Raw genomic sequence first — 26909 nt, 5'->3', positions numbered from 1 at the left:
ATCGAACCCAGGTCCCTGGCACTGTGAAGCAAAAGTGCTAACCACTGTGCTACCGTGCCACCCTAGGATAAAGCCTGATAAATAATAAAGACAAATGGCAGATAAAACTTAGAATGTAGAGAAGTGTGAAGTGATTCAGTTTGGTAGAATAGAGAAAGACAATATGAAATAAAGGGTACAATTTTAACGGGGGTGCAGGAGAAGAACTGGTGGGCAGTCCGGTGGCACAGTGGTTAGCACTGCTGCCTCAGCGTCAGAGTTCAATTCTAGCCTTGGGTGACTATGTGGAGTTTGCATGTTCTCCCAGTGTCTGCGCGAGTTTTCTTCAGGTCCTCCGGTTTCCTCTCAGTCCAGATTAGGTGGATTGGCCATGCTAAAAATTGCCCCTCAATGTAGTAATTTTCAAACCCAGGGTCACGACCTGCGGCATGGGTCACGGACAGGTGTCGGGAGGACCATCGGTCGAGAAGTTCCTGATCACGAGAAGAAGTGCTCAACAGCTGCAACCGGCTTTGAGAATGCCAGCCATCCCGTGCATGCATGCCCCCTCAGCAGTGCGCAGGACCGGAACCCAGAGACAGACCGCCTCCGCCAGATGTCAGCGCACTGACCTAGGAGCAGATTCTTTTTTCAAAAGTTGTTGGAGTCTTCTCTCCACAAGCGGTGACAGAGAGCAGGTATACTGACATCACATGCTCTCGGCGCGAGAAAGATTCCTCCATTTTGTAGCTGCCAGCAGTGCTGGGGTGAGCTCCAGAGCCTCTGGTGAACAATTAAGAAGCTGAAATAAGGAACAAAGCAGCATAAAGAGGATTTCTTGAGGTAGTTTTTCTACTTTATTCATTGTGCCACTGCAAATCAAGATGCAGAGCTTGTGTGTGTTATATGCAGGGAAGTACTGGCAAATGAAAGATTAAAACCCTCAAAATTTCAAAGGCATTTGAAGACTTAGCATAGCGAATGTGAGGATAAATTCTTTTTCAACGGATGCAATGAGAACTTAACTCATCAGCTGACGCCCTGAGCTGAAATTTAACATTGACTGTCAAAGTACGTGAGGTCATGAGGAGCAAGCAGGCTCACCGGTCACATTAAAGGTAAGCGGAAATGGTAGGTCGCGAAGGTCGACTGGTTGGTAAAAATGGGTCCCAGTAAAAAAAAAAGTTTGAAAACACTGCCTTAGTGTACAAAGATGTGCCAGTTAGGTGGAGTTACGGGGATAGGGGGAGTTACGGGGATAGGAGGAGGGGCCTAGGTAGGATGCTCTTTTAGAGGGTCGGCACAGAATTTATGGGCCAACTGCCCTCCTTCTGCACTGAAGGTATTTTATGGATTCTAACCAGCGGAAAGTATGTGCATAAATTATTGAAGGTGGCAGGGAATGTTGAGAGCACGGTTACAAGAGCATTCAGGGTGCTGTGCTTTATAAATAGGGGCATATAATAATAATCTTTATTATTGTCACAAGTAGGCTTACATTCACACTGCAATGAAGTTACTGTGAAAATCTCCTAGTCGCAACATCCTGGCGCCTGTTCAGGTACACAGAGGGAGAATTCAGAATGTCCAATTCACCTAACAGCACATCTTACGGGACTTGTGGGAGGAAACCGGAGCACCCGGAGGAAACCCACGCAGACAAAGCAAGGAGGTTATGATAAACTTTGTATAAAATATTTGTTGAGCCTCAGCTGAGAATTGTGTACAGTTCTAGGTGTCACATTTCAGGAAGAATGTGAAGGCATTAGAGAGGTTGTAGGGAAGATTCATTAGAAGTCCCTTATCCCTGGACACAGTTACATAGATCAACTGCAGAAGCTAGGGCTGTTTTCCTAAGAGAGAAAGTATTGTAGAGGTATTCAAAATCACGATACAGAAGTAGATAGGGAGAAACTTCCCGTTGGTGGAAGGATGAGAACCAGAAGACACTAATTAAAAGGTCATTGGAAAAGAAGCAATAGCGACAAGAGAAAAAGCTTTTTATGTAGCAAGTGGTTAGAATTGGATAACACTGTTTGAGTGTACAAATTCAATGTCGGCTTTCAAAGGAAATTAAAAGAATCTGAAGATAAAAGATTTGCAGTGGAAAAGATGGGGGGGTGGCACTCAGTGAATTGCTATCGCAGAGAGCCAGTACAGATATGACAAACTAAAAAGCCTCCTTCTGTGCCATGCTTAATGATTCTATGATTCTACAATACAATTGTCAAGTTTCCAAAATACAAACTGAAGTACTCTTACACCCATTAAAAAATAATCACCACTTTGTTTCTCAGTTTAATACACAAGCAAAACAGAATTGAATCAAACATTGAGATGACGGCCTCCTGCTGCAGAGAACAGATTCTCCACATGGCAAGCTGCCCACTTACACTGCTGCATTTGGTGCCATCAGAAACACAGTACATTCACACAGGCTGCAAGATAAAGCCAGGGGATTGCCTTACTCTCTAAAAGGTGCAGGTCTCGAAATCCAAAGGATTTTATTGAGAAGTTGGAATGTGTTTTACATACATGCATAGATTTAGGTGCTGCAAACATTAGTTGATTAATTCGGCATCCAAAATCTGCAATCCATTGCCCTTTAAATCACCACTTTTGGATTCCTCAGTTCTAGTCCAATAGCTATTAGCAGCTGAGAAGCTCGTGCTGTGGCTGGAGAACTGAACTGGAAGATCTCTGTGGATGAAGAAACTAAATCAAACTAGCAGATTTCCTAAGTGATTTCACAAAATCAGTTTATCATGTATTCATTGGCACAATATTATTATTTTTTTTTTAAAAAACATAATAGCGCGAGTCAATCATAAACAGGAAATCTTTATCCCTGTCACTGGCAGGGAGGGTGCAGGCGGTTAAAATGGTAGTCCTCCCGAGATTCCTCTTTGTGTTTCAGTGCCTCCCGGTGGTGATCACGAAGGCTTTTTTCAAAAGGATCGAAAAGAGTATCATGAGTTTTGTGTGGGCCGGGAAGACCCCGAGAGTGAGGAAGGGATTCTTACAGCGTAGTAGGGATAGGGGGTGGGCTGGCACTACCGAGCCTAAGTGAGTACTACTAGGCCGCCAATATCTCAATGGTGAGTAAGTGGATGGGAGAAGAGGAGGGAGCGGCGTGGAAGAGATTGGAGAGGGCGTCCTGTAGGGGGACTAGCCTACAAGCTATGGTGACCGCCCCATTGCCGTTCTCACCGAAGAAATACACCACAAGCCCGGTGGTGGTGGAGACTTTGAAAATTTGGGGACAGTGGAGACGGCATAGGGGAAAGACGGGAGCCTTGGTGGGGTCCCCGATAAGAAATAACCATAGGTTTGCCCCGGGGAGAATGGATGGGGGATTTGGAATATGGCAAAGAGCAGGAGTAACGCAACTGAAAGATCTGTTTGTGGATGGGAAGTTCGCAAGTCTGGGAGCGCTGACCGAGAAATATGGGTTGCCCCAAGGAATGCATTCCGGTATATGCGTCCTAAGGGGATCGGCTCAAGGGTTCACCAGGCGGTGGCAACCGTTCGTCGAATACCTCACAGAAAGATAGAGGGAATGGAAAAGAAAAAGGCAGCAGCAGCAGCCCAGGGGGGGGTGGAACCAGAAGGAGTCTCAGGGTTATTAATATATATGTATAATATGTATAGGTCGTTGCTATAAATAATTGTATATTGGACTGTTAATCATATTTTTGGAGAGTGTTTATCTGAGACAAGGCAGTTGCCATTTAGTTTTAGTTTTCGTTTTTGTTATACATTATTTATTCTTTCTTTGTTTATAAAACAGGTCATTGTTATTTATACTGTTATATTATTGTGTAAAGGATACACAATGTACTGTGATGGTTGACCAAAAATTTTCAATAAAATATTTTTTTTTTTTTTTTTTAAAAACAGGAAATTTTATTTGTTCCCAACGATTAATAAAATGACTGGGACTTGTATACTCGAGTGGCTCATTTTGCCTATTAGCTCCAAAAGCAGAGTTTGAGTTGCTTTGATAAATGTACAAAAATAATTTTCAAATGCGGAATCAAATTTTTATTATGGTAAGAGCTCCACTGCAATTGCTTGGTGACTATATCAACAAAGCATTTATTAATAGTAAAATAAAATGGATTTCGTATAATTAATTCCATGCACACAAAAAATCAACAGTTTCCCTAGTTTATCAAAAGGCAATTAAGGCGATTGGAAAAGACCAGGGGAGGGAGACTAATTGGATAGTCTACCAAAAGGTCAAAATTGACATAATGGTCTGAATGGTCTTCTTGTGCTGGATGATCCCATGAACCTGTACGAGGTGCTGTACAGCAGAAAGGGAGCAGAAGTATGTAGTGGAGGAGAAAAACATTTGTGCCCGTCTTCACAGTGCGATTTGGGGGAACACAGTGGTTCACCTATGAAGAAGATGTGACACAGAGGCCTGAATCTTGCGATAAATTGGGTTATTCGCCACTTCGCACAAGTTGCCAATGTGTCTTGAGAACAGGAGAGAGGTCCCGGCACGCGCACATATGTGATGCATGAAAGTTGAAATTTCCAATTGCTTGGTCATAACTCGGTCTTCCGACGCTGTTCAGTGCTGGATTTAAACTGGAACCAGGATCAGAAGGTGCAAAGGCTCCCAAGATTAAGTGGCAAATGGGTGGTGTAGCCACTCTGCCACTGACCAAGAGATCTGGGCCAGCCAGAAAGTCTGAAAACATATTAAGGGATGCTGCGGAAGTAATCTGGGTGTCATCAACAATAAATATGACTAAAACCGTGCTGCCCTATAATATTATATAATAATAATAATGATTGCTTATTGTCACAAGTAGCCCCTGGTCGCCACATTCCGGCGCCTGTTCGAGGAGGCTGGTACAGGAATTGAACCCGCGCTGCTGGCATTGTTCTGCATTACAAGCCAGCTATTTAGCCCACTGTGCTAAACCAGCCCCTCTGGAGAGGTTGAGGAGGACATGGAAGAATAATGCACCATCGCCGGAGTCACAGGTATTACACATGTTTGTGTAAAAGTAGAATTTTTGAGACCAATAAAAGTTGAAAAGTCATGGGACAACTTTACAGGGATAATGTTTTTGAGGTATTGGCATGTGTGCATGATTTGGACCCAAAAAAGGTGGTGGCAATGGAATGAACTAAAATGGAACTGAACTAAAGAATGTATATTAAATACCTAACTTTTGTTTTAATATTACAAACTATTTACATCTCATCTAACACAAATATAAATATACAGCATAATGAATTAACAATTTGACCCATTCACATATCAACATATAGATCATCCTCATCATCATAGGTAGCACTGGCAACCTCAGCATCATTATCATTCCACAACATTCAATTGTTACATATTTTTCCAGATACTGTCCTTAAGAGGTTTATTTATGCTCACATCCAAGGGGCAGCACAGTAGCACAGTGGGTAGCGCTGTTGCTTCACTGTCTGTGTGGAGTCTGCATGTTCTCCCTGTGTCTGCGTGGGTTTCCTCCGGGTGCTCTGGTTTCCTCCCACAAGTTCCGAAAGACATGCTTGTTAGGTGAATTGGACATTCTGAATTCTCCCTCACTGTACCTGAACAGGCGCCGGAGTGTGGCGACTAGGGGCTTTTCACAGCAACTTCATTGCAGTGTTAATGTAAGCCTACTTATGACAATAAAGATTATTATAAAGATTATGACTGTACTTATAAGACTACAGGAAATAATTTGCGTGTTGGTTGATCCACATTATGGACTACATCAAGGTGGGGTTTGAACAGGTGCAAATGAGTTTTTTGGGGGAGTAATTACTATGTTGTCCTCCTGCTCTCAAATTCCATTTGATTAATTTCTTACAACCACCTTCATTCATCCATGACAACTACGTTTTGGGCAGCAGGTGGCACAGTGGTTAGTACTGCTGCCTCACAGTACCAGGAACCTGGGTTCAATTCCGGCCTTGGGGGGGGGGACTGTGTGGAGTTTGCACACTCCCCTTGTCTGCATGGGTTTCCTCCGGGTGCTCCGGTTTCCTCCCACAGTCCAAAGGTGTGCATTAAGTGGATTGGTCATGCTAAATTGCCCCTTAGTATCCAAATATGTGCAGGCTAATTTGGGTTATTGGGATAGGATAGGGAAGTGGGCCGAGGTAGGGTGCTTTTTCATAGAGTCAGTGCAGATTCGATGGGCCGAACGGCCTCTTTCTGCACAGTAGGAATCCTACGGTTCCATGGCAATTTCTCATTTGGAAGAACTTTGCACTTGAATATCACAACCAGCTCGAATTTTGTGCCATCTGCCATACAATATTAAATGACTCTGAACCTCATCTTCTCATGACCAATCATCTGTGCAAGGATGGCTTTTCCACAAATCTTGGTAACAATTTTTCTTGCTAGGATGTCAAAGTTAATTGTTGCTGCGCCCAGATTTCGAATACAGGTCAGTTTTGGAAATCCATTTTGCCCTGGTTAACAGATAACAAAAAGCTGGAATTTTAGTGTTTTACTGTTGAGTTCAGGTGGCAGGCACTGAAATTTGTGTTTCTTCACGAGGTACTAAGTGCACCTTTTCATAAATCTTGCACACCATCATCTTGAGCACTGCGCTTGAATTCTGAAATATTACCTTTCTTTGCTTCTCGGAGCGCATGGAGTCAAATGGTTCGGCCGGTGATGTGACCTATTTTGCCAATGCTCGTTAACCCATTCTGACACTGTTTCTCTCCAGTTTAAACGGAGCTGCATACTTGTTACTCTTTCTCGAAGACGTCATGATAGATCATATGGTACACATTAGTCTTGTCGACTGACCTGGGAAACTGCTGTTAGAATTGGCAGAGGGAAAAGGTTCCCACTTGTCCCCTATAAATTAATAAACTGTAATAATTATCGGTAAGTAATTAATCAAAATGTTTCCTGAAAAACTAGGGTCGACTTTCACAGGAAGTATATGAAACGTTATGGGCGCAATTCTCCCATCGGGAGACTAAGTCCCGGTGCCGGAGTGAAAACCGGAGTGTTTCACTCCGGCGTCGGAGGCTGCTCCCAGCCCCCTATTCTCCCTTCCCCGGGGGACTAGGAGCGGCGCCGCATCATTTCCGTGCGCCGGGCCTTGCCGCCACGTAATAGCGGCGCCCGTAAATGACGTCATCCGCGCATGCGCAGGTTGACCGGCGCCAACCCGTGCATGCGGTTGCCGTCTTCCCCGTGGCCGCCCCGCAAGAAGAAGATGTCAGATGGATCTTGCGGGGCGGCGGAGGAACGGAGGTCCTCATTCAGAGAGGCCGGCCTGCCAGACCCCTTTTGAGTGTCCCCCCCGATGCAGGAACCCCCCCCCCAGCGTTCCCGCGCCGTTCCCGCCGGCAGCGACCAGGTGTGGATGGCGCTGGTGGGAACCTGTCGTGTTGGGCAGGCCGCTCAGCCCATCTGGGCCATTACAAACGGTGAGCGGCGATTCTCCTAGCGGCCAGCCGTGATTCTCGCCGTGCCGGTTTTTGGGGGGGGGCGGTGTGGGAGAATCGCGTGCGGCCGTTGGGGCGGCGTGGCGCCCCGGCGATTATCCCACTCGGCGTGATATGCGCCCGATGCACCACCATAAACTGGATTAATCCGAGCCTGGCACATGAGGAGGAGGAGTTCACCCTGCCCAGGGAATCGGCCCACAGGCCCTCATCCAGCTCCTCGCCCAGCTCCTCCTCCAACTTATCCTTCAACTTCCCCCACTGAGGCTTCCTCTACCTCCTGCAGCTCCTGATATATGTCTGACACCTTCCCCTCCCCTACCCAGACGCCAGACACCACCCTATCCTGGATCCTACGTGGGGGCAGCCGCGGGAATGTCCCCACCTGTTTTCTAAGGAAGTCCCGAACCAGAAGATACATGAACGCATTTCCCAGGGGAACCTCTCCTCCAGCGCCTGCATGCTGGGGTAAACCCCATTAATAAACAGGTCCCCAATCCTCCTAATACCTGCCCTATACCAGCCTTGGTAACCCCCATCTATCCTACCCAGAGCAAATCTGTGGTTATTCCGTATCGGGATCCACACCGAGGCCCCCTCCTCTCCAGTGTCTCCTCCACTGCCCCAGATCCTCAGTGCCGGCATCACCACCGGACTTGTGGTGTATCATGCTGCCGAGAACGGCAGCGGAGCCGTAACAAGTGCCCCTAGATTGGTGCCTCTACACAACACCCCCCCCCCCCCCCCCCCCCCCAACGCTCCAAGAATACCCTTTTGACTCTCTTGATTGCGGGGCGGCATGGTGGCTCAATGGTTAGCGCTGCTGCCTATGGTTCTGAGGTCCTGGGTTTGATCCCAGCCCTGGATCACTGTCCGTGTGGAGTTTGTACATTCTCCGCATGTCTGCATGGGTTTCACCCCCACAACCCAAAGATGTGCAGGGTAGGTGGATTGGCCACGCTAAATTGCCCCTTAATTGGGAAAAAATAATTGGGTACTCTATATTTTTTTAAAAAGAAAAAAATGAATAATGATTTCTACACCACCAATAGCATTTAAGCATTTCTATGGGTAGAATAAAGTTAGCTGAATTCCTATCTATAGGAAGGTCTTCAACAGATGGTCCATAATAGCTAAAAGTATTATGCTAAATAATGACATTTTCTAGCCTGGCACAAATTGAAAAATAAATTGTATCTTTTTTATGAATTATACAAAATGCAAAGTCTTCCCATATTAATACAGGAGATTGGGCATCATTAGGTTAACATAAGAAAGGCTTCTTTCTCCCCACTCCTCTGCCCAAAAAAAGAGGATTCCCAGAACTAGCTTGGCAATGAGACATCAACCTCGCGATCTATATTAGCAATCCCTTTCTTCAATATCCCAAAAGACTGTCCACTGGTTGCACTCAGAAACACCAAGTCACTACACTTGCTTCCTTTTATCGAAAAAAAAGAACTCACTTGATGCTTACAAAATATCTTGAACTCCCAAGACCTGCACTGTAGGTCAGTGATTTAAACCTGCAAAAGACTGCCTGAAAATTTGTAACATCTGAAAGATAGAGTTACCCAAAGGAAAAATGTACAAAATATAAACACAAACATGCTACTAACGTAGTAAAGAAATACTCAACTCCAGGCAGAAATGCAAGAACTTTACAGGTCTTTGACATCAAACATCATGGATCCTCCAAGGTACAAAAAAAAACTACAGGACGAGGACCTTGGTCATACTTAATGACATGCTATACCAAGTGCAATGCATAATTTGTCACAAACCTACAAGCGTGAAAGCTTTTCCGGAAGTCAATAACATTTTTAGTGGGGGGGAAAAGTTCATGGAACATTTTAATACCTCCAGAAACCAGAAATCAAGTTAGCCAAAAGAAAATATTACTGATAAAATTGAGGATTCTCAGTTTTCAATGTTCAGGACTTCTACATGACTATTTGAAAGTTTAGTACAAAGCTTAATACTCTGGCATGATTAACTTTGCCTGAATTCCATATTTGAGGCAGACTGCCTGAGGATGCAAGAATGACTGGTGTGAAAATGGATGTTTAAGCTGGAAATAAGGCACGCTGCTCAAACACAATAGAACACTTTGTTCTGTATCTGGCTAAATCAACCAAGACTGTGGTTAGCACTGCTTGTAATGAATTTGAAACTGTCCCATTCCAAACTGAAACCACCTCTGTCAATATTGTTTGGCTGATCAATCCTTTGAGACATTTATTTATTTCTAAATGCAAGATTACTAAGTGGGTGAATCTCCTTGAGGAAGAAACAAAAAGTGTGAAAAGCTTCTATTTAGCACACTGGGCTAAACAGCTGGCTTGTAATGCAGAACAAGGCAGCAGTGCGGGTTCAATTCCCATACCGACGTCCCTGAACAGGCGCCGGAATGTGGTGACTAGGGGCTTTTCACAGTAACTTAATTAAAGCCTACTTGTGACAAGAAGCAATTATTATTATTGCTTAGTTAACAACAATTCTGCATTCATAAAGGACAACTCTTAGAAAGTTTAAAAATAGCAAATTAAGGGTGTGTTGCACAACATTTTTGTGGCACATTGAAACTTTTCAGGCAAACAAGGTTTTGACAGAGCTTGCAGTGCTATTTTTAATTGCCAGTTTATTAAAAACTAAACCATGTTGATACATTTAATGCAAGACAGCTCACTAAGTCCTTAGTACGGCCACCATTTTGATGTTCTTAAGTGCTCATGGTAAAGATAGCAGTGTTGGGAAACTTTTCTACTTTTGAGAATTTGTCGGCAATATACCACCTCAAGTACATAATCCTGAGATGCAGGATGAAGCTTTAAATAAAGGTGATCTTTAAAGTTTTCCTACAATAGTTATCCACATGTACAATAGTCAATCTCATGAGGGAGACCTACATCCCATCAGGCTAGGCTGGATTCAAATCCATATTTGTAAGTCATCTTGTAAACTGCTCCTCTCTTTTTAATTAGTTGTTCAACAGCATCATCTATATACATTCAACCAGTGCAAAAGGATAGTTTCAGTTCCCCAAAGTCACTAGTGCCGAAGCTGAAAAAGACCTGCTGAATACAGATAAAACCACCTAATTCAACAAGAAAATCCATATATCTTATTAATACCACTGTGGGAGTGCTTTTTAATTTCCATTGTATCATTTTTGAAGGATGCTCCTGCCAGTCTGGAAGAACTGGTCAGTTTCCTGCAGCTAAGCTTTCCCAGCATCAAGCAGCTATGGGGCAGATGTATATATATTTAAAATCTGACTTTGCACCAAGTTTGTAATGTGGTTAATATTGCTGATTGATCCATGCTCAGCACTAACTCCACAGATCAGATGCTTGTATTTCATTTTGAAAACCTATTTATAGCTACCTAATTAACTCCCCATTCCCTCCACCCTGGACTATTTATTAATTCCCCCAGCCATTCAAGCCCTCCAGAATGATGCATCCTTGCTTCCATGGCTCCATGACAACACGCAGCCACCACCTTTGGCCACAAAACTCGCCACTCCCCACACTTGCCTCTTTGAATAGTGAAATTATGAGCGCCACCTTTGGAGTACCTTTTATAATTCAAGCTGTCCCTTCCTACGCAGTCATTTTACAAATCAAAACTTACTGATCATGTATAATGAAACGGTCTCTTGGACCAGGGATTTGATATTACCCATGGCTGAAAATGCAGGCAGCCCACCAGAAATAGTATTCCGATCTCGCATTGGAAAAGTACATTGCCAGACCACATATTTCAGGTTAAATTACAAGGAATATGCACCCTGATAAATTATATCAGTGCATTAAATAGTTATACAAGTAGAAAGCACAGCATTTTAAGGTGGCAGAAAACACAGCAGCAATGTGCAGAGTGGGCAGCGGAGGGACAAGAGTAGCAATTGATAGCAAGGTATAGTGGACTGAGAATACTAACCAGCTAAAATAGGAAGCAATGAGCAAGCAGCCAGAGGGTGTGTTGGATACTTTCAATTTTAGAGGTGTCAGAGAACAGCACAGAGAATGTTAAAAGATTCCAACTTGCGATCTTTCGGAATGTTTGGTTCAATACTGGAGAGTCGCACAAGGAATTTAAAATGTATGTTTCATGCACAGCTTGTTCAGGTTCTGACACACTGATCTGGTCCCCATGCTCCTGGAAAATTGACAAATCTGCAATAAATTTCAGACTCCAATGGAACAATTTATTTTGAGATTAAGTCTTCCTCCCATGAACTTTTTATATATAAGCACACATTTTTATGCTCACCATAGTATGTTTGATCTCAATGATCTTCCTCAAACCAGTTAAGTCTTTGAATACAAAATGGTAACTCAAATCTATGGGCACAGGGCAATGAATGAAGCACAACATCCGGCCTCATGCCCAAGAACTGCGAAATGCTGAGAAAAATACATGGATTTATTTTTAAATTTTGAAGAAGGATTTTTCACTCGAAATATTTGCTCTCATGCTGATGAGTCAGCCCCTCATCAGATGATTAGGCAAATATGACATTCTTATTGAATGGCTAACCAGGTGTGCGATCTACTGGCCGCAACCCGCCTGAACCCTGGCGAGACGTGACCGGTAGATCCCGGGACAGGCCTCCACCAGGATTCCCGATGGCCATTATGCTTCGTGTGATCGAACCAAATGTTGTGAGGCATCACAATCTCATTGTGGGCGGGACCCAGTCTCACACGCCTAAGTGAGTTTAGAACCCACCCAGCCATACTGCCGCACGATCTAACGGCCTCTTTGGCTGGGTACCATGTAGTACTGATCCCCACAAACTAGACTTGGCAGAACAGGACCTAGAGGTCTCCCAGACGTTCGGAGGCCCCCAGGTGGGCGGTCTCCAGACAGGGTGGCACCCTGGCAGTGCTGGTGCCACCCTGGAATCTTGACACAAGCAGACTGGCACCCTGGCAGTGCCAAGGTACCCAGCCGGCATTTGCCCACGCTGGGGATTGGGGGTGCAGCCCCCCCCAACAGGTGTGTTGAGGGGGGTTTGAGATTTCGGGACATAATTTTTTAAATAGTGACCTGATCCTGGAGCTCCTCAGCTCATGAACTGATGCTTGGGGGGGGGGGGGGGGGGGGGGGGGGGGCATTCCCTGCCGGGGCACAAAAAAAAAGTGCCATGTACAGCCAGGAACAACTCTGCTAATCGAACCCAGAACAAACTCTGATGTATTTTAGATAGATCGTGCCCTTTATTTCCAGCTGAGACCTTGTGAAGAAACTAAATTTCCATTTTAACCCTAGTTCAGAATTATTCAGATTGCCCCTGGTAGAATTGATGTTATAAAATGAAGCATAAAAGCTTAGTTATCATCATTTTTTAAATGGACAAGACTTAAATTTCAGCACAATTCCCATTACAGGAATTAATTAAAAGATGGATAAAATGAATTTAATACGCATCAGTGCTCAACTAATTGCTGAGTGTTATCGCCTGGTGAAATGCTGAGCCACAGACCAGGAATATCAAAGGCTTTATCCCTGGTCTGTTCTGACTTAATTCAGTCCAGCTATAATAATAGCGACATGCTTTTAAATATAATCTGTAATATAATAAAACATGCCAAGGTGCTTCATGAACAAAATCTGGCACCAAGCCACTCATGGAGATATTAGGACAGATGAGGTAGGTTTTAAGGAGCGTCTTCAAGGAGGAGAGTGCGCTCAGAGGCAGAGAGATTTAAGGAGAACTTTCCAGAGCTTCAAGTCTTGGCAGCTGAAGGCACAGCCACCAATGGTAGAGGGATTCATACCAGAGATTTGCAGAAGGCCAGAATTGGAGAAGCACAAAGTCACAGAGGTTTGTAGGGCGGTTACATAGATTGGAGAAGAGCGAGACCATGGATAGATTTGAAAACAAAAATGAGACTTTTAAAAATTGTGGCTTTGCCAAACTGGAAGCTAATTTAGTCCTCTGAGAACAGGGGGAATAGAAGAATGAGTCTTGTGTAAGTTAGGATGCAGACAACCAAGTTCTGGGTGTCATCATGTTTATGGTCAGTGGAAAATGGGGTCTGGAGCGAAGTGCAACAGTCACATCTGGAGGAAACTAAAGGCATAGATAAAGGTTTCAGCACCAATTGAGCTGAGGCAAGGCCAGAGACTGCAATGCTACAGAAGTGGAAGTGGTTTTAGTGATGGAGCAAACATGGTCAAAAGCTCATCCCATAGTCAGACATAACTCCAAGGTTACCAACTGTCTCAGGCAGTGGCCTGGGAGATAAAGGCATGGGGCACTACAACTGACCTCAAATACCATGGATTGGTGGGATAAAACAGATTCCCAATGTTCATGGATATCCATCAAGACCTTTGCCTCACTAGCCCGATAACAGCGCAGACCACTGCCCGCTATCGACGCAGAACACTGCCCCCTGCCCGATTTCTACACAGAACACTGCCCCCCTGCCCGATATCTACACAGAACACTGCCCCCCCCCGCCCGTTATCTACACAGAACACTGCCCCCCCCGCCCGATATCTATACAGAACACTGCCCTGCCCCCCCCCCCCCGCCCGATATCTATACAGAACACTGCCCTGCCCCCCCCCCCCGCGGGCCCAATATCTACACAGAACACTGCTCCCCTGCCCGATTTCTACACAGAACACTGCCCCCCTGCCCGATATCTACACAGAACACTGCCCCGCCCGATATCTATACAGAACACTGCCCTGCACCCCCCCCCCACCCCCCCCCGCGGGCCCAATATCTACACAGAACACTGCTCCCCTGCCCACCCCAGTCATTCAACATTTAAGCACAAAATAAATAACCACTTGGGTAAAGCAACACAGATTTTGAACACCAGTGACACTTCATCCCAGCACAAGAAAACACCTACAGGAAAAGAGAGAAAATTGGAAAACCAAATTTGCAAAAAGCACTCTAGCCAGAAGATGGAATAAATGGCACACAGCTCCCAGAACCAGGTAAAAGGTTATATACATCTTGCATTCACTTTTTACACACATTTCACCCCACACTCTCAAATAGACACATTCAGCAGCAATTGTGGAGGCTCAATTAAAGTTTCTGCTAAAATAGGAAAAAACATATTCTGTATAACACACTTACACAATAGCACAAAACATTTTGAGTCCAAACAGTGCCAGAATGGGTACTGTAGCCAAGCAGTTTCGAGTGTTAGACACTGTGTCAATCCAAATGCAACCTCAGATGAATCCATAATTGCTTAAGTATGCTTGCACAAAGTTTCTAACAGCAAATTTCCAATCTCAAAAGACTTTCAGATGGGAACCACAGCCCACTCCTAATGCAAGGCACTTACCCATTTGTGTTGTTAGTTGATGTGCCTACACCTGTGGATATCCAAAATGCACTCCAAATTCAGACTGCTTCCCAATTTCATCCAGCTTTATTGAGGAAGGCAGAAAATACAAAAGAAAGCTGGGTTCAGCACTTGCTCCACGTAGGCAGTGATCAGGTAGGTGTCACCTGCGTTGGGACTTCTCAATCTTCATTATATAAATTATTTGGACACACGAGGCAGAAGATATCAGATACCAAAATGCAGGATCATGGCAAACAGGGAGGAAAAATGCAGATGAACAACAACTCAGAGAATGGGAAATTATTAAATGTCAAAACAATTAAAAAAGAAATGAATGTACTCTGGTCAATGTTCGGTGCACTTATTCCATTGTCCCAACATACAATATAGATTTCCTATAATGGAATATCAACTTTCCAAAGGAGAGAAATAAGATCCTGGACTCAACGCAGGTACAAAAGGCCAAACAGTAGAATTCTGAGTTTTCTACCAAGGGTTTCCACATTAGAGGTTTTTGCCCATTTTGTCATAATGGATTTGAAAATCGGTTATCTTCAGTTTGTTTTTTAAAAAAACATTCATGTTTTAAAAAAGACCAGAACCAAAGTTGATTAACATGCTAAATGAAATTATTATCGCAGAGAATGATGAAGCTATTTGTCTGCTTCTCTAGTTAAGTCAAAAACTGGTGGGATGAAGATGTATGGACTATTCGGCTTTTTTTTTTTAAAATGAGTACAGTTTAAGCAGACTCAAAAAGGCAAAAATGCTGGGGGAAGAGTGAGACGGCATTTTGTTAAACAAGTTAACAAGACAGCCCACTGATGCGAGGTGGTAAAGTGTTCCTCATTTTGTATCAAGTTAAACTGCACTAATTAAGTGGGTTTACTCATAACTATTCCGTATTTAACTGAGAAATAAACAGCTTAAATGATTTGTATTATGCCCCATCTCATCAGGTGACAAACCATGACAAGGGGAAGATAGTGCTAGCTTGAGTACACTACTTTAAAATCACTTAAGCATTAGCCACACTTGCTCCTTCATCCTCCACATTAAAATGCATAGCTTATCTCCAGAAAGGTGGTGAATTCTGCTTTTCTGGAAGAAATCTTGCAATCAAAGAAATTGTATTTGAGTATATTAGAACCATTCCTATAACCACATAGTCATCTTCTGTCACAATAATAGTTGTATGAATTACAGGAAATAAGAAAACAATTGAGCGTACGAGTGCACAATTTCAAAATCTGTAGTTGACCGAATGTGAAAGAGGACAGCATGCAGCAGGTTGGTTGTATGTCTGGACATGTGGCAGATGAAAATTAAGGTAAAGAGGTGGAAAGTATGAAGTGACTCATTTCTGGGGTGGCAATGTAAAACCAAGAATATGATTCCAAAGTGGGTGCAGGAGTGGAGGGATGGGACACAGGGGTATGTGTACACAAATTGGTGACGGTGGCAAGGCAGATTGAGAAAGCAGTTAATGCAGCACACAGCATCCTTGATTTTATAAATAGCGACAAGAGTACAAAAGCAACAAGTTATGGAAAACGGGCAAACCTTTATAAACACTGGTTCGCCCCCAGCTGCAGTATTGTGTTCAATACTGGGTAACAAACTTTAGGAAGGATGTGAAGGCATCGGGGGGCTGCAGAAAAGATTTACAAAATTGGCTCTCAGGAAGAGGAGGAGCTTTGGTGACGCGGTAGATTGAAGAAGCTAGGGTTGTTCTCATTTAAGAAGAAAAGAAAAGGCAGAGGAGAAGACTTGATAGTATTCAAAATCATGGAGTCTGGACAAAGGAGTTGGGGAGAAACTGTTCCCATTGGCGGAAGGATGGAGAAACAGAGGACATCAACAGGTGATTAGCAAGAGAACCAAAGGTTGGCAGGAGGAAAACCATTTTAAATGCAATATAGGATAAGGAACTGGAATGTATCGCCAGAGTATGATGGAAGCGGATTCAGTAGTGGCTTTCAAAAGGGAATTCGATAATTACCTGAAGGGAAGAAAAATTGTACGGTCACGAAGTAGCGAAAGGGAGTGGTCCTAACAGAGTAGCTTGTGCAGAGAACCAGCTTAGACACACTCCTCCGCTGCCATAACCATTCTATTATTCAAATTTGCATTAACACAAGACTGACCCAAATGATTTATCTGCGCTATAATTTCTGTCTTTTGATTGAAATCATAATGAATAACTTTGTTTGACATCTCATTTAGATATCTCAGTTACTGCCTCATTAAAGAACCCAAGCTTGGGAACCAACGTATCCTTATCCCCAATCAAATATTTGCCAAAACTTACGAAAATTTCCAATTCCTCTTAAGTAAAATCACACGCTTCTAGATTACATGATTCTGTCTGGACGTGTCGCATGTACTCCCTGCACAGCAACCCTCTGACATAGTTATTACTTGTCTCATCACCACAGGAGAACTTTAACTGTATTTAAATGTCAATGCTCAAGCTGGAAGATGCTAATGTTTTGTTAGAACTATTAAGTACAGTTTAATTTTATAACCTCATCTCTCACTCACAGCTGAGGCTGTACAGAAGAATAATTCTGCTCAATCCACGGAGAATAAAGTTCCACATTAATTTTACCAAATTGGACTGAAACAATTGTGATACCTACCTAGTTTTAATTTTACTGAAAACAAGGATGATACAATTTTCATCTCCAAGGCGTGCTCTTTCCCCTGGGAAGTGGGATGATGTATTTTGGTTCAGAAAGTGCTAGCCTTGGCTCAATGATGGACCTCGTACCCCAGTCATGGAGACATCAACAGCAACGAAGGAGGCCAGTTCAGCCCACAAGATCAACCCTGGCTACTTCCAGAGCAATCTAGTCGGTCCCATTCCCCTACTTGGTCCCCATAGCCGTACAAGTTTATTTCCTGTGAGTGCCCATCTAACTTCCTTTTGAAATCGTTGATCATTTCCACATCTACCACCCTCTTGGGCAGCAAGTTCCAGGTCATTACCACTTGCTGTATAAAAAGTTCTTCATATTTCCCATGTATATCTTGATCAAAATCATAAATCTGTGTCCTCTGATCCCTGGTCAAATCTGTCCTCCTTAATTAACTCAAATCTCTCCAAGCACCTGTTGATTATTTTTCCCCGATTAAGGATTTTAAAACCTTAACAATCACCGATGTTAGACTAACTGTACCTGTTAGGACGGTCCTTACACCCTTTCTTTAATAAGGCTGTCACATCGACCACTCTCCAATCCTCTGGCACCTCCCCATATCTAGGGATGATTTGAAAAATAACGTCTGCCTTTCCGCTATCTCCACCCCTTCTTCCTTTAGCAATTTGGGATGTAAGCAACCAAGACCAGATTACTTATTTGTCCAAGTACAGTCAGCGTTTCAAGTACCACCTCCCTTTCAATTATCACACAATCCATTGTCTCCAATACCTCTGCAACAAAAAGTATTGGTAGACCACACTTCTGTAGTAAACACGAATACAAAGAACTCATCAAGTATTGTGGCATTGTGGGCAGCACGGTGGCTCAGTGGTTAGCACTGCTGTCTTACGGCACCGAGGAGCCGGGTGCGATCCCGACCCCGGTCGCTGTGTGTGTGGAGTTTGCACATTCTCCCCACAACTGCTGTGGGTCTCACCCACACAACCTAAAGATGTGCAGGGTAGGTGGATTGGCCACGCTAAATTGCCCCTTAATTGGAAAAAAAAAGAATTGGGTACTCTAAATTTATATTTAAAAAATATTGTATTGTTGCTTTGATCTGCATCTCTTTGCATATAATCACTTCTTTGCCCATAATAGGACCCACTCTACTCTTTCTATTTACATGCTTGCAGACAATTTCTGGGTTCCCTTTTATGTTAACTGCCAATCTATTCTTAAACTCTCTTTGTTAGCCTTATTCCCCTCTTCATCTTCCTTCTGAACCTACTGTATTTGACTTGGTTTTCAGCCTCCTTTTTTTTTCCATCATCTCCTTTGTTGTCCAAGCAGCCCCAGTTTTGACTCCCTTATCTTTCGCCCTTGCTGGAACGTAGCCAGCCTCTACCTGAAGTATCTCTTTCTTAAAGATCATCCACTGTTCTGTTAGTTTTCCCCGTCAGTCTCCGGCTCCATTTTACCCCGACGGGATCCCTTCTCATCACATTGGACTCCGCCCTCTTCCAATTTAGAAGCTCTATTTTTCCTTGTTATTCTCCATCACTAATCTAAACGTTATAATATAATGATCACTCTTATTCAAAGGTTTCCCCAGACACGGTCCACTTATCCCTCCATCCCTCATTTCCAGGCACCAGATCTAACAATGCTTCCCTTCCAGTTGGCCTGAAAACACAATGATTAAGTTGCCCTTTATTGCTATCCCACTCGATGTTTCAGTGATTAAAGTTCCTCGGTACCACCATTCAATAGTTCTTGCACATCTGATTTCCCTGTAGGTTTGTTCCTCGCTCTTTCTCACTACTTGGAAGTCTACTGAATACCACAAATAGTTTGATCTCACCTTATTTGCTCCCAAATTCTACCCCTCTCTGTTCTTGCCCCCTCAAGGAAATCCCCTCTTTCCAATACTACAATGTCTTCCCCAATCATTACTGCCATCCCCAATGCCCCTTTTTCCTTCTCTATATTTTCTGAACATTTTATATCCTTGTATGTTTAAATCGCCCAGTCCTCACCATTTTTAACACAAATAAAAAATACTGAATAATCTCAGCATGTCTGGCAAATGCTAACATTTCAAGTCTGGATGACCTTTGTCAAAGCTAGAGAACTGGAAATAGGGTAATTATTGTTTGGGGGAGGGGGGGCACCTTGGGGAGTTCCTGCAGGGAAACTTGCAGGTGTTTCTACTTCTTTTTCTAGTACTGTCAAACACACTCACTTTATTCACCTCATTCTTATCTTTCTACTACCATATGCTAGTGCCCAATCTCTGCCAGTTTAGTTCAGACCCTCCTCAACCACACTAGTGAACCTCTGGGACATTGGCCTCAGTCCTGTTAAGGTGTACCTCTTAATATTCCTTTTGAATAAGTGTTCTGTCCCAAAACTGGTTTAAATGCCCTCCCTTCTGCACCATGCTTCAAACAAGCATTAATCCTCCCTATATTCCTATCTCTACTCTGGCTAGTGCATGGCACTGGAGTAGTCCAGAGATTACTACTCTAAAAGGTCTTATTTTTTTAAACTTACACCCTACTCCTGATAATCACATTTTAGGACCTCAATATCTGCTCGCTTTATATCATTGGTGCCAATGCGTACAACTTCTGGTTCAGTCCCTTCCCCCTGCAAATATCTTGCATCCTCTCAGATTGTTTAATTCTGTTCTCTCTTCGTTCCTTCAGTCTCGTCAGTCGCTGTGTTCTCGCTCAGGCCCGTCCTTTCTAGCTCTCTCCAATATCAGTGCTCTCTCCAATGCCAATATTTCTAAAGCTCTCTCAGGAGCCCCATTTCAAAGATTTCTGCACTTAATCCATAGGATGCCTTAGTGCAATACAGAGAGAGTTACACTGTTGAGTGGCCATCTTTTCAAATGAGATATTAAATTGAGGCCACATGTGCCATCTCAGGTGGCTATAAAAGATCCCTCAGCACTACCTGAAGAGTTCTCCTATGCCCTGCCAGCATTTATTTCTCAATCACCACCACTTTTTTTTTTTTTTTTTTTTTTTAAATAGGCCATGGCCATTTTTCATATCTCTTGTTGGATCTTGCTCTGCACAAATTGTAGCCTCATTTGCATAGATTAAAACCATGACTTACTTTCAGAATACTTTATTGGCTATGAAGCACTTTTTGAGGTCCTGAGAAAATAGAAGGTGCTATTTTTATTTTTTTTTTTAAAATAGAAATTTAGAGTACCCAATTCTTTCTTCCCAATTAAGGGGCAATTTAGCGTGGCCAATTCACCTACCCTGCACAACTTTGGATTGTGGGGGTGAGACTCACGCAGACACAGGGAGAATGTGCAAACTCCACACGGACAGTGACCTGGGACCCAGATCGAATCCGGGTCCTCACCGCCATGAGGAAGCAGTGTTCTCCACTGCGCCATCCTGCTGCCCTCTGGAAGGTGCTATATACATCAAGTTCTCATTTCAATCTGTCTGAAATGTCTTACAATCTTGTTGATTCTGAATATCAGGAAAAGTGCAACAGCAAGGGAGGTCTGCTTGTCAGCATTATAGCCTAGAGCCCTTGTGCGCATTTGAACAGTCATAGATTTCTCTTGTTATTATAAAAAGCAAGCACAAGATCGAACACTGCCAAATTAGGCTTCTATCCAAGGACAATAAAGATGATTTCCCCAAGTCATGCAAATGTGACAGGAGAAAACATAATCTAAAAGACATCAAACAGAGTTGGCATTAAGTGGATGTTCACAATTATCAACAAAGAAACAAATGTGGGAACATAAAACCCTCAACCGGGTTACCCCAGGCATTATACCAGTCACCATCACAGGGACCATGCAGAGCACATGTAAACCTGGCAAGGATGAAGATGATCTGTAGCACTACCAGTACCCTTCCAATTTTCAATAATCAGGAGGCTCAGCAGCTAACATTTACTACATTTTTAGATCTGCCCACAGAAAGTCTACCTGGCATGTGAAGGAGAATTAAATGCCCCCAGGAATTGATTTTACGATCCCTTTGTTGCTGTGAAGACTCCTCAAGTCCAGAATCGTTCAGCTAATTAACTTGCTGACACTCGCTGCATACTGCGGCACTGTATTATTCTTCTACTAAACTGCATGCATCCCGAAAGACTAAGGAACCTAATTGCTGCCAAGTAACAGGCTGTGTCAGGTATCGGATGATCATGAATTGCAACAGGCTGGCAAAGTGCTTAACGGATAATATCACCTAATAGTATTGATCCTGGGCTAGAAACCCAGATAATGCCCTCAGAGCAGCTAAGATTGGGAAACATTCCAAAAGAAAGGTGTAACTTTTGTAATGTTATACATACAAAGAACAAACACCGACCATGCTGCCCGTCTGAATTAAAAACTCCCTCCCGGGGACCATATCCCTCAAATGGGCGGCACGGTAGCACAGTGATTAGCACGGTTGCTTCAGAGCATCAGGGTCCCGGGTTCAATTCCCGCTTGGGTCATTGTCTGTGCGGAGTCTGCACGTTCTCCCAGTGTCTGTGTAGGTTTCCTCCGTGTGTCTGTGCGGAGTCTGCACGTTCTCCCAGTGTCTGCATGGCTTTCCTCCGGCTGCTCCAGTTTCAACCCACAAGTCCCGAAAGACGTTCTCCCTCTGCATAACTGAACAGGCGCTGGATGGAGTGTGGCTACTAGGGGATTTTTCACAGTAACTTCATTGCAGTGTGACAATAGTAAAGATTATTATTATTCCCAGCCTATTCATGGATTTGTCAAGACAGCCCTTAAAAGTAGCTCCCCTTAGCAGGATACCCCTGCTTATGTTTGACATTGAAATTGTTTTACTGAGACGAGGGCTTTGCTAACAAAACCTGCATTTATTACCCAACCCGGTCAAGCACAGTAAGTGAAAATATGTTTTTAATTCAAAGTTCTGGAAAGCACCACCAGTATTTTGGGATTTAGGATGATGTAATTATGCCCACATTTTTCTGGAAATTGTGAATCAGTAGCACTCACTGTTCATATATTTGTTTAGCAAAATAATGAAATGTGTTATGATCCCAGTGTGGTGAAACCATAAACCAAAATAACAAAATGTACTGAATGACCCCCCCCCCCCCCACCCCCACCCCCCCCCCACCCCCAAAAACGTATTACTTTTATCTTAACACAAATGAGAACCAACATGAATTAATGGGTAAATGATATTTCAAATGAAAGGTAACTTTCACTTCAAATCATCCACACAACAAAGATACATCTTACACACTTACACCTTACACAACCACAGCACCCAGCTCACGCTCAGCAGATGTGTGGCATCTTGTGCAGTTCTAAAGTTCTCTACCTCAGCCCCCACTACCTAGGATCTCTTACTTTCACTCAATCAATTCAGCCAAGGGCAGCACGGTAGCACAGTGGTTAGCACAATTGCTTCACAGCTCCACGGTCCCAGGTTCGATTCTCGGCTTGGGTCACTGTCTGTGTCTGCACTTTCTCCCAGTGTGTGCGTGGGTTTCCTCCGGGTGCTCCGGTTTCCTCCCACAGTCCAAAGATGTGCAGGTTACGTGGATTGACCATGCTAAATTGCCCTTAATGTCCAAACATTGCCCTTAGTGTTGGGTGGGGATACTGGGTTATGGGGTTATGGGGATAGGGTGGAGGTGTGGGCTTGGGTAGGGTGCTCTTTCAAAGAGCTGGTGCAGACTCGATGGGCCAAATGGCCTCCTTCTGCACAGTAAATTTTATGATTCTAATTCTATGAATTCACCCTCACTTCACATTGACCAACAGCGTATTCCATCAGAGTTGCTTGAAGGCGGTCTTCACCAAAACCGCACATTCCTGCCAGATTCCCCCAGTAGGTTCACAGCTGTCTTGATGATACAGGCTCCAAGAGACTCCCTTTAATAAACCTTGTTCAACAGTTTAGCCAGCACTGACAAAATTGCAGCAGTAAAATTATCCAATTCATAATGCCTGCTCCAAAACCATGTTTGGCTTTCTATCCTGTTTAGCAGTATTAAATACAAACTGCTCCTTGTAAATGTGATTCCTCTGTTCTCACCTCTACTACGGTTTTTCGTCGTCTGTCAGTCATATGACTTCTCATCTTAAAATGCTCTCTTGTCTCTACTGCTTCTAGGTCAAAAGTCACCACGTCATATGCAACACTATTATCTCTTTACAATTGACGCAAACTCTTTAAAAATCCTTTTCAAATATTCTTAGGGTTGGAATTTAAGGATTGCGAACAATCGCCGTTCGCCACCCCAAGAGTCAGTGCGTAATGTGATTGGGCAGTACAGTGGATGGCAGTGCTGCCTCACAGTGCCATGAACATGGGTTCTTACCTTGGGTGGCTGTCTGTGTGGAGTTTGCAGGTTCTCCCCGTGTCTGCGTGGGTTTCCTCTGGCAGCTCCGGTTACTTCCCACAGTCCAAAGATGTGCAAGTTAGGTGGATTGGCCATGATAAATTGTCCCTCAGTGTTCAACGGCTAAGTGAGGTTACGAAGTTGAGCAAGGGATTGGGCCTAGGTAGGGTGATCTTCTGGAGGGTCGGTGCAGGCTCGGTGGGCCAAATAGCGTCCTTCTGCACTGTAGGGATTCTATAATTCTATGAGCTGCCGACTCTGGAACTTCCCATTGCCATTTAACGGATTGGCAGTGGATAGGACTTCCATCAACCTACGGTGGAGGTGGCCAGGAGCGGTACTGCGGCACTCTGCATGGAATGAAGTCCCAAGACGAAGTTGCAATGGTAAAACTCCAGGAATCCTGAGGCAGGAGCGCTGCGGATGCCCTAGAGGATCAAGAGAGGGACCGATCAAGATGTTGGGGGAGGGGGACACGCAGAGCTCCAATGTCCCGCAGGGTGAACTTCCCAACTCTGAGGAAGCCCTCAGAGTGAGGTGCCCTCCACCTTTCCACTCAAGATGGAGGAAAGTTTTGCTGTCACTTTCCCACCCTAAAACGTGAAGTTGGGTGGGAAAAAGCCCTTAAGTGGCTATTATGTGGCCACATAGTGCCCCCCCCCCCCCCAAGGCCTGTCCATCCAAGTGTGAAATGGCAGCTGGCCGGAGTGAGCAGGTTCACTGGGTTGGGCAGGATCCCATCCATTCAATTTTACCTCCTTCCCCGTCCCAAAACACACCTGTGGGGTAGGGAGCAAATTTCTGTCCTTAAAAACAATGACAAATTCCACAAATATTCCCTACTGTACTGTTTCCAAGTCAAAGATCATCACAAATGTTACATTTCCAGAATCCATGAATAGCTGGTTGGTGGATGCTCTGGGGTGCAGTCAGTTAAGGGAATACTGGGAGCTGGGTTTGATATATTTAATACTGTTTAAAGGTCAATCCAAGAATGTAGCAAAATGAGGATGGGATCTTTGAGACAAATCGCATGCTGGGCAGTGAGAGATGGGGACAGACGTCGTGAGATCATCATGTGACCAGTCCAATGTTAGTAGGCAGAACTGAGTGATGCTATGACTCACTGACAGCAAGTGTATTACATGTTTAAGTGCAAAAGGCAGGCATGGCAGAAGTAACATAGCCAAATAATATTATAGGACGTGTGACACTGAAATAGTACGTACAAGACTAAAATACAGACCAGCACATCAGGTCACTGGCATTTAGCTATTATGGGATTCTAAATGGGGAGACTGAATTAACACCCAATTAAGCAATGTTGCTTTAGTTATACATTTTCTCATACCGCTGAACTCCAACTCCTTCAAAATACTTCCTCCATAAGTCAAATATAGAGTCTTTGAAATTTACAGAAAGCAGTTCTCAGTTTGCATGGTAGCACTATTGGGAGAAGACATCTTGCAGATAAGAAATTAAACAGAGGTCCCATCTACCTGCTTAGGTGGGTGCATAACAATTAATGGAGAGGGGCTGTTGGCCTGGCTACTACCTGTCCTTCAACAAACAGCGGCGAAACAATTATCTGGTCATTTGCTTCCTTGGCTAGCTTGCTGATCACAACTTTGGTGATGTATTTCTCTACATTGTCATGGCAAAAGAAGCAATGATGACATGAGGAAAACTACACAGCACACTTCAGGATCTGGAATGTACACCAGCGAGTATGGCGGAGGCAGTTTCAATAGCGGCTTTCAAAAGGAAACCAGATAAACGTCTAAAAGGAAACAAATTTGCAGGGTTACAAGGAAAGTGTGGGTCAACGGCCTCCAGCTGTGCTGCAACCACTTTATTATTCTTAGATTATAACGGCAACAGCCATTGGCTGTGAAGCATTTTTTATGCCCCAAGTATGCATATGGTGCTACATAAATGCAAATTGTTTTCTTCATTGTAGTTTCTTTCCAAGAATGAAAATTTGGCATTGAACAGAATGATAAGAAGCTTGTCTGATTATTTAGTTAAAAGCAGCATTCTGTAAAAACAGTAACATTACTCGGAATAAAACCTAGTTCAGTTGAACTACACTTCTGACCAGACTGAGATTTAGATTATACCACCATTTTCAGAGTACTGAATTTCTGTTCCGCTCCACCCTCCCCGCCTTGTTAATATGACTCACAAGGACAGAACTTCCCCAGAAAATGGGTTACTATTAGCATCCAGAAAGAGAGACTTGGTAACAATCCACCAATTTCCCACATGCAAAACAGTTACTTTGAAAAGATAAAACTTGCTCCTCATAGTAACACTCACATTCTCTGGGAAAGCTTCAAACCGATAACATGATATCATAACTGATTCATCACCTTCAGAGAAGCATCAGGGTAGTTGCTTGGGAGGGGCCAAATGCATAATTTACATTGAAAAGAGACTAAAAGATAGAGCTTAAATTTGAGCCTTCACGAAAGCCAAAAAGCTACTCAGTAATGCGTTTCTGATGAGACTGATCAAAGATCACTACCACATTTGGAAAAGAGACAGAATTAGCTGAACAGAAACAAAATCCCTGATGTCATCATGTTTTAAGTCGTCACTGGAGAACATGGGATGAATATAAAAGGTGCCTAGCACTTAGCTGCAAATTCTGATTCGTTTTACCAAACAGGTAGACCTGCTCAACCTCATACCCCAGGTGGTAAGCAGTGCCAGGAAGTGTGTCGGGGCTGGGGGGCAGTCACAGGACAGTAGTGAGCAATGTCTGGAGGGGGAATGGTGAATGGCAAACCGGGACCGCCATGTAGCGCCGAGAGGGAGACATGGGAGTCAGTGAGTAGTGCAGGGTGGTGGGAGGTTCCCGGAAACTTCCAATGCCACTGCAACCTTCAATTGCTGTGGCGGTCTCAAGTGTGCACCATCATTGCGATTGGAAAATCTCAGCCCATGTTTTTTCTCCCAAAAAGCTTCAGTAATATGAGGCATGTAAAATACAATGGGTGGTTTCCCCACATTACCCACTCCAACTTGTCTGTAGGTTTATGGGGGGAGGGGGGTGTCAGGGTCAAAGGCACCCAACCAAGTCTTCCCATCCCTCATCCTTGCCTGGGCCTCAACCCATAACATACCAGAGGCTCCT

General features: G+C 43.8%; 1 protein-coding gene across 5 annotated transcripts in view; it reads right to left on the bottom strand.

Annotated features, from left to right (window-relative positions):
• The window catches only part of LOC140425220 (protein PALS2-like), a 173179-nt gene that overhangs the window by 120154 nt on the left and 26116 nt on the right, over window positions 1–26909 (bottom strand). Inside the window, exon 1 of one of the 5 annotated variants that reach the window (XM_072509271.1) lies at window positions 14763–14780. The exons of 3 other annotated variants lie outside the window; for them this stretch is intronic. In XM_072509271.1, the coding sequence (XP_072365372.1) occupies window positions 14763–14766 (4 nt within the window). In that variant the 5' untranslated portion in view covers window positions 14767–14780. Of the gene's footprint in view, window positions 1–611; window positions 716–14762; window positions 14781–26909 lie in introns of those variants that run through there. One more of the 5 variants, XM_072509277.1, reaches the window with a different exon arrangement.

The sequence above is a fragment of the Scyliorhinus torazame genome, chromosome 6 (assembly GCF_047496885.1).
Source record: "Scyliorhinus torazame isolate Kashiwa2021f chromosome 6, sScyTor2.1, whole genome shotgun sequence".
NCBI lineage: Eukaryota > Metazoa > Chordata > Chondrichthyes > Carcharhiniformes > Scyliorhinidae > Scyliorhinus > Scyliorhinus torazame.
Note: the sequence above shows the minus strand (reverse complement) of the source record. Positions and strands in the feature narration are given on the sequence as shown.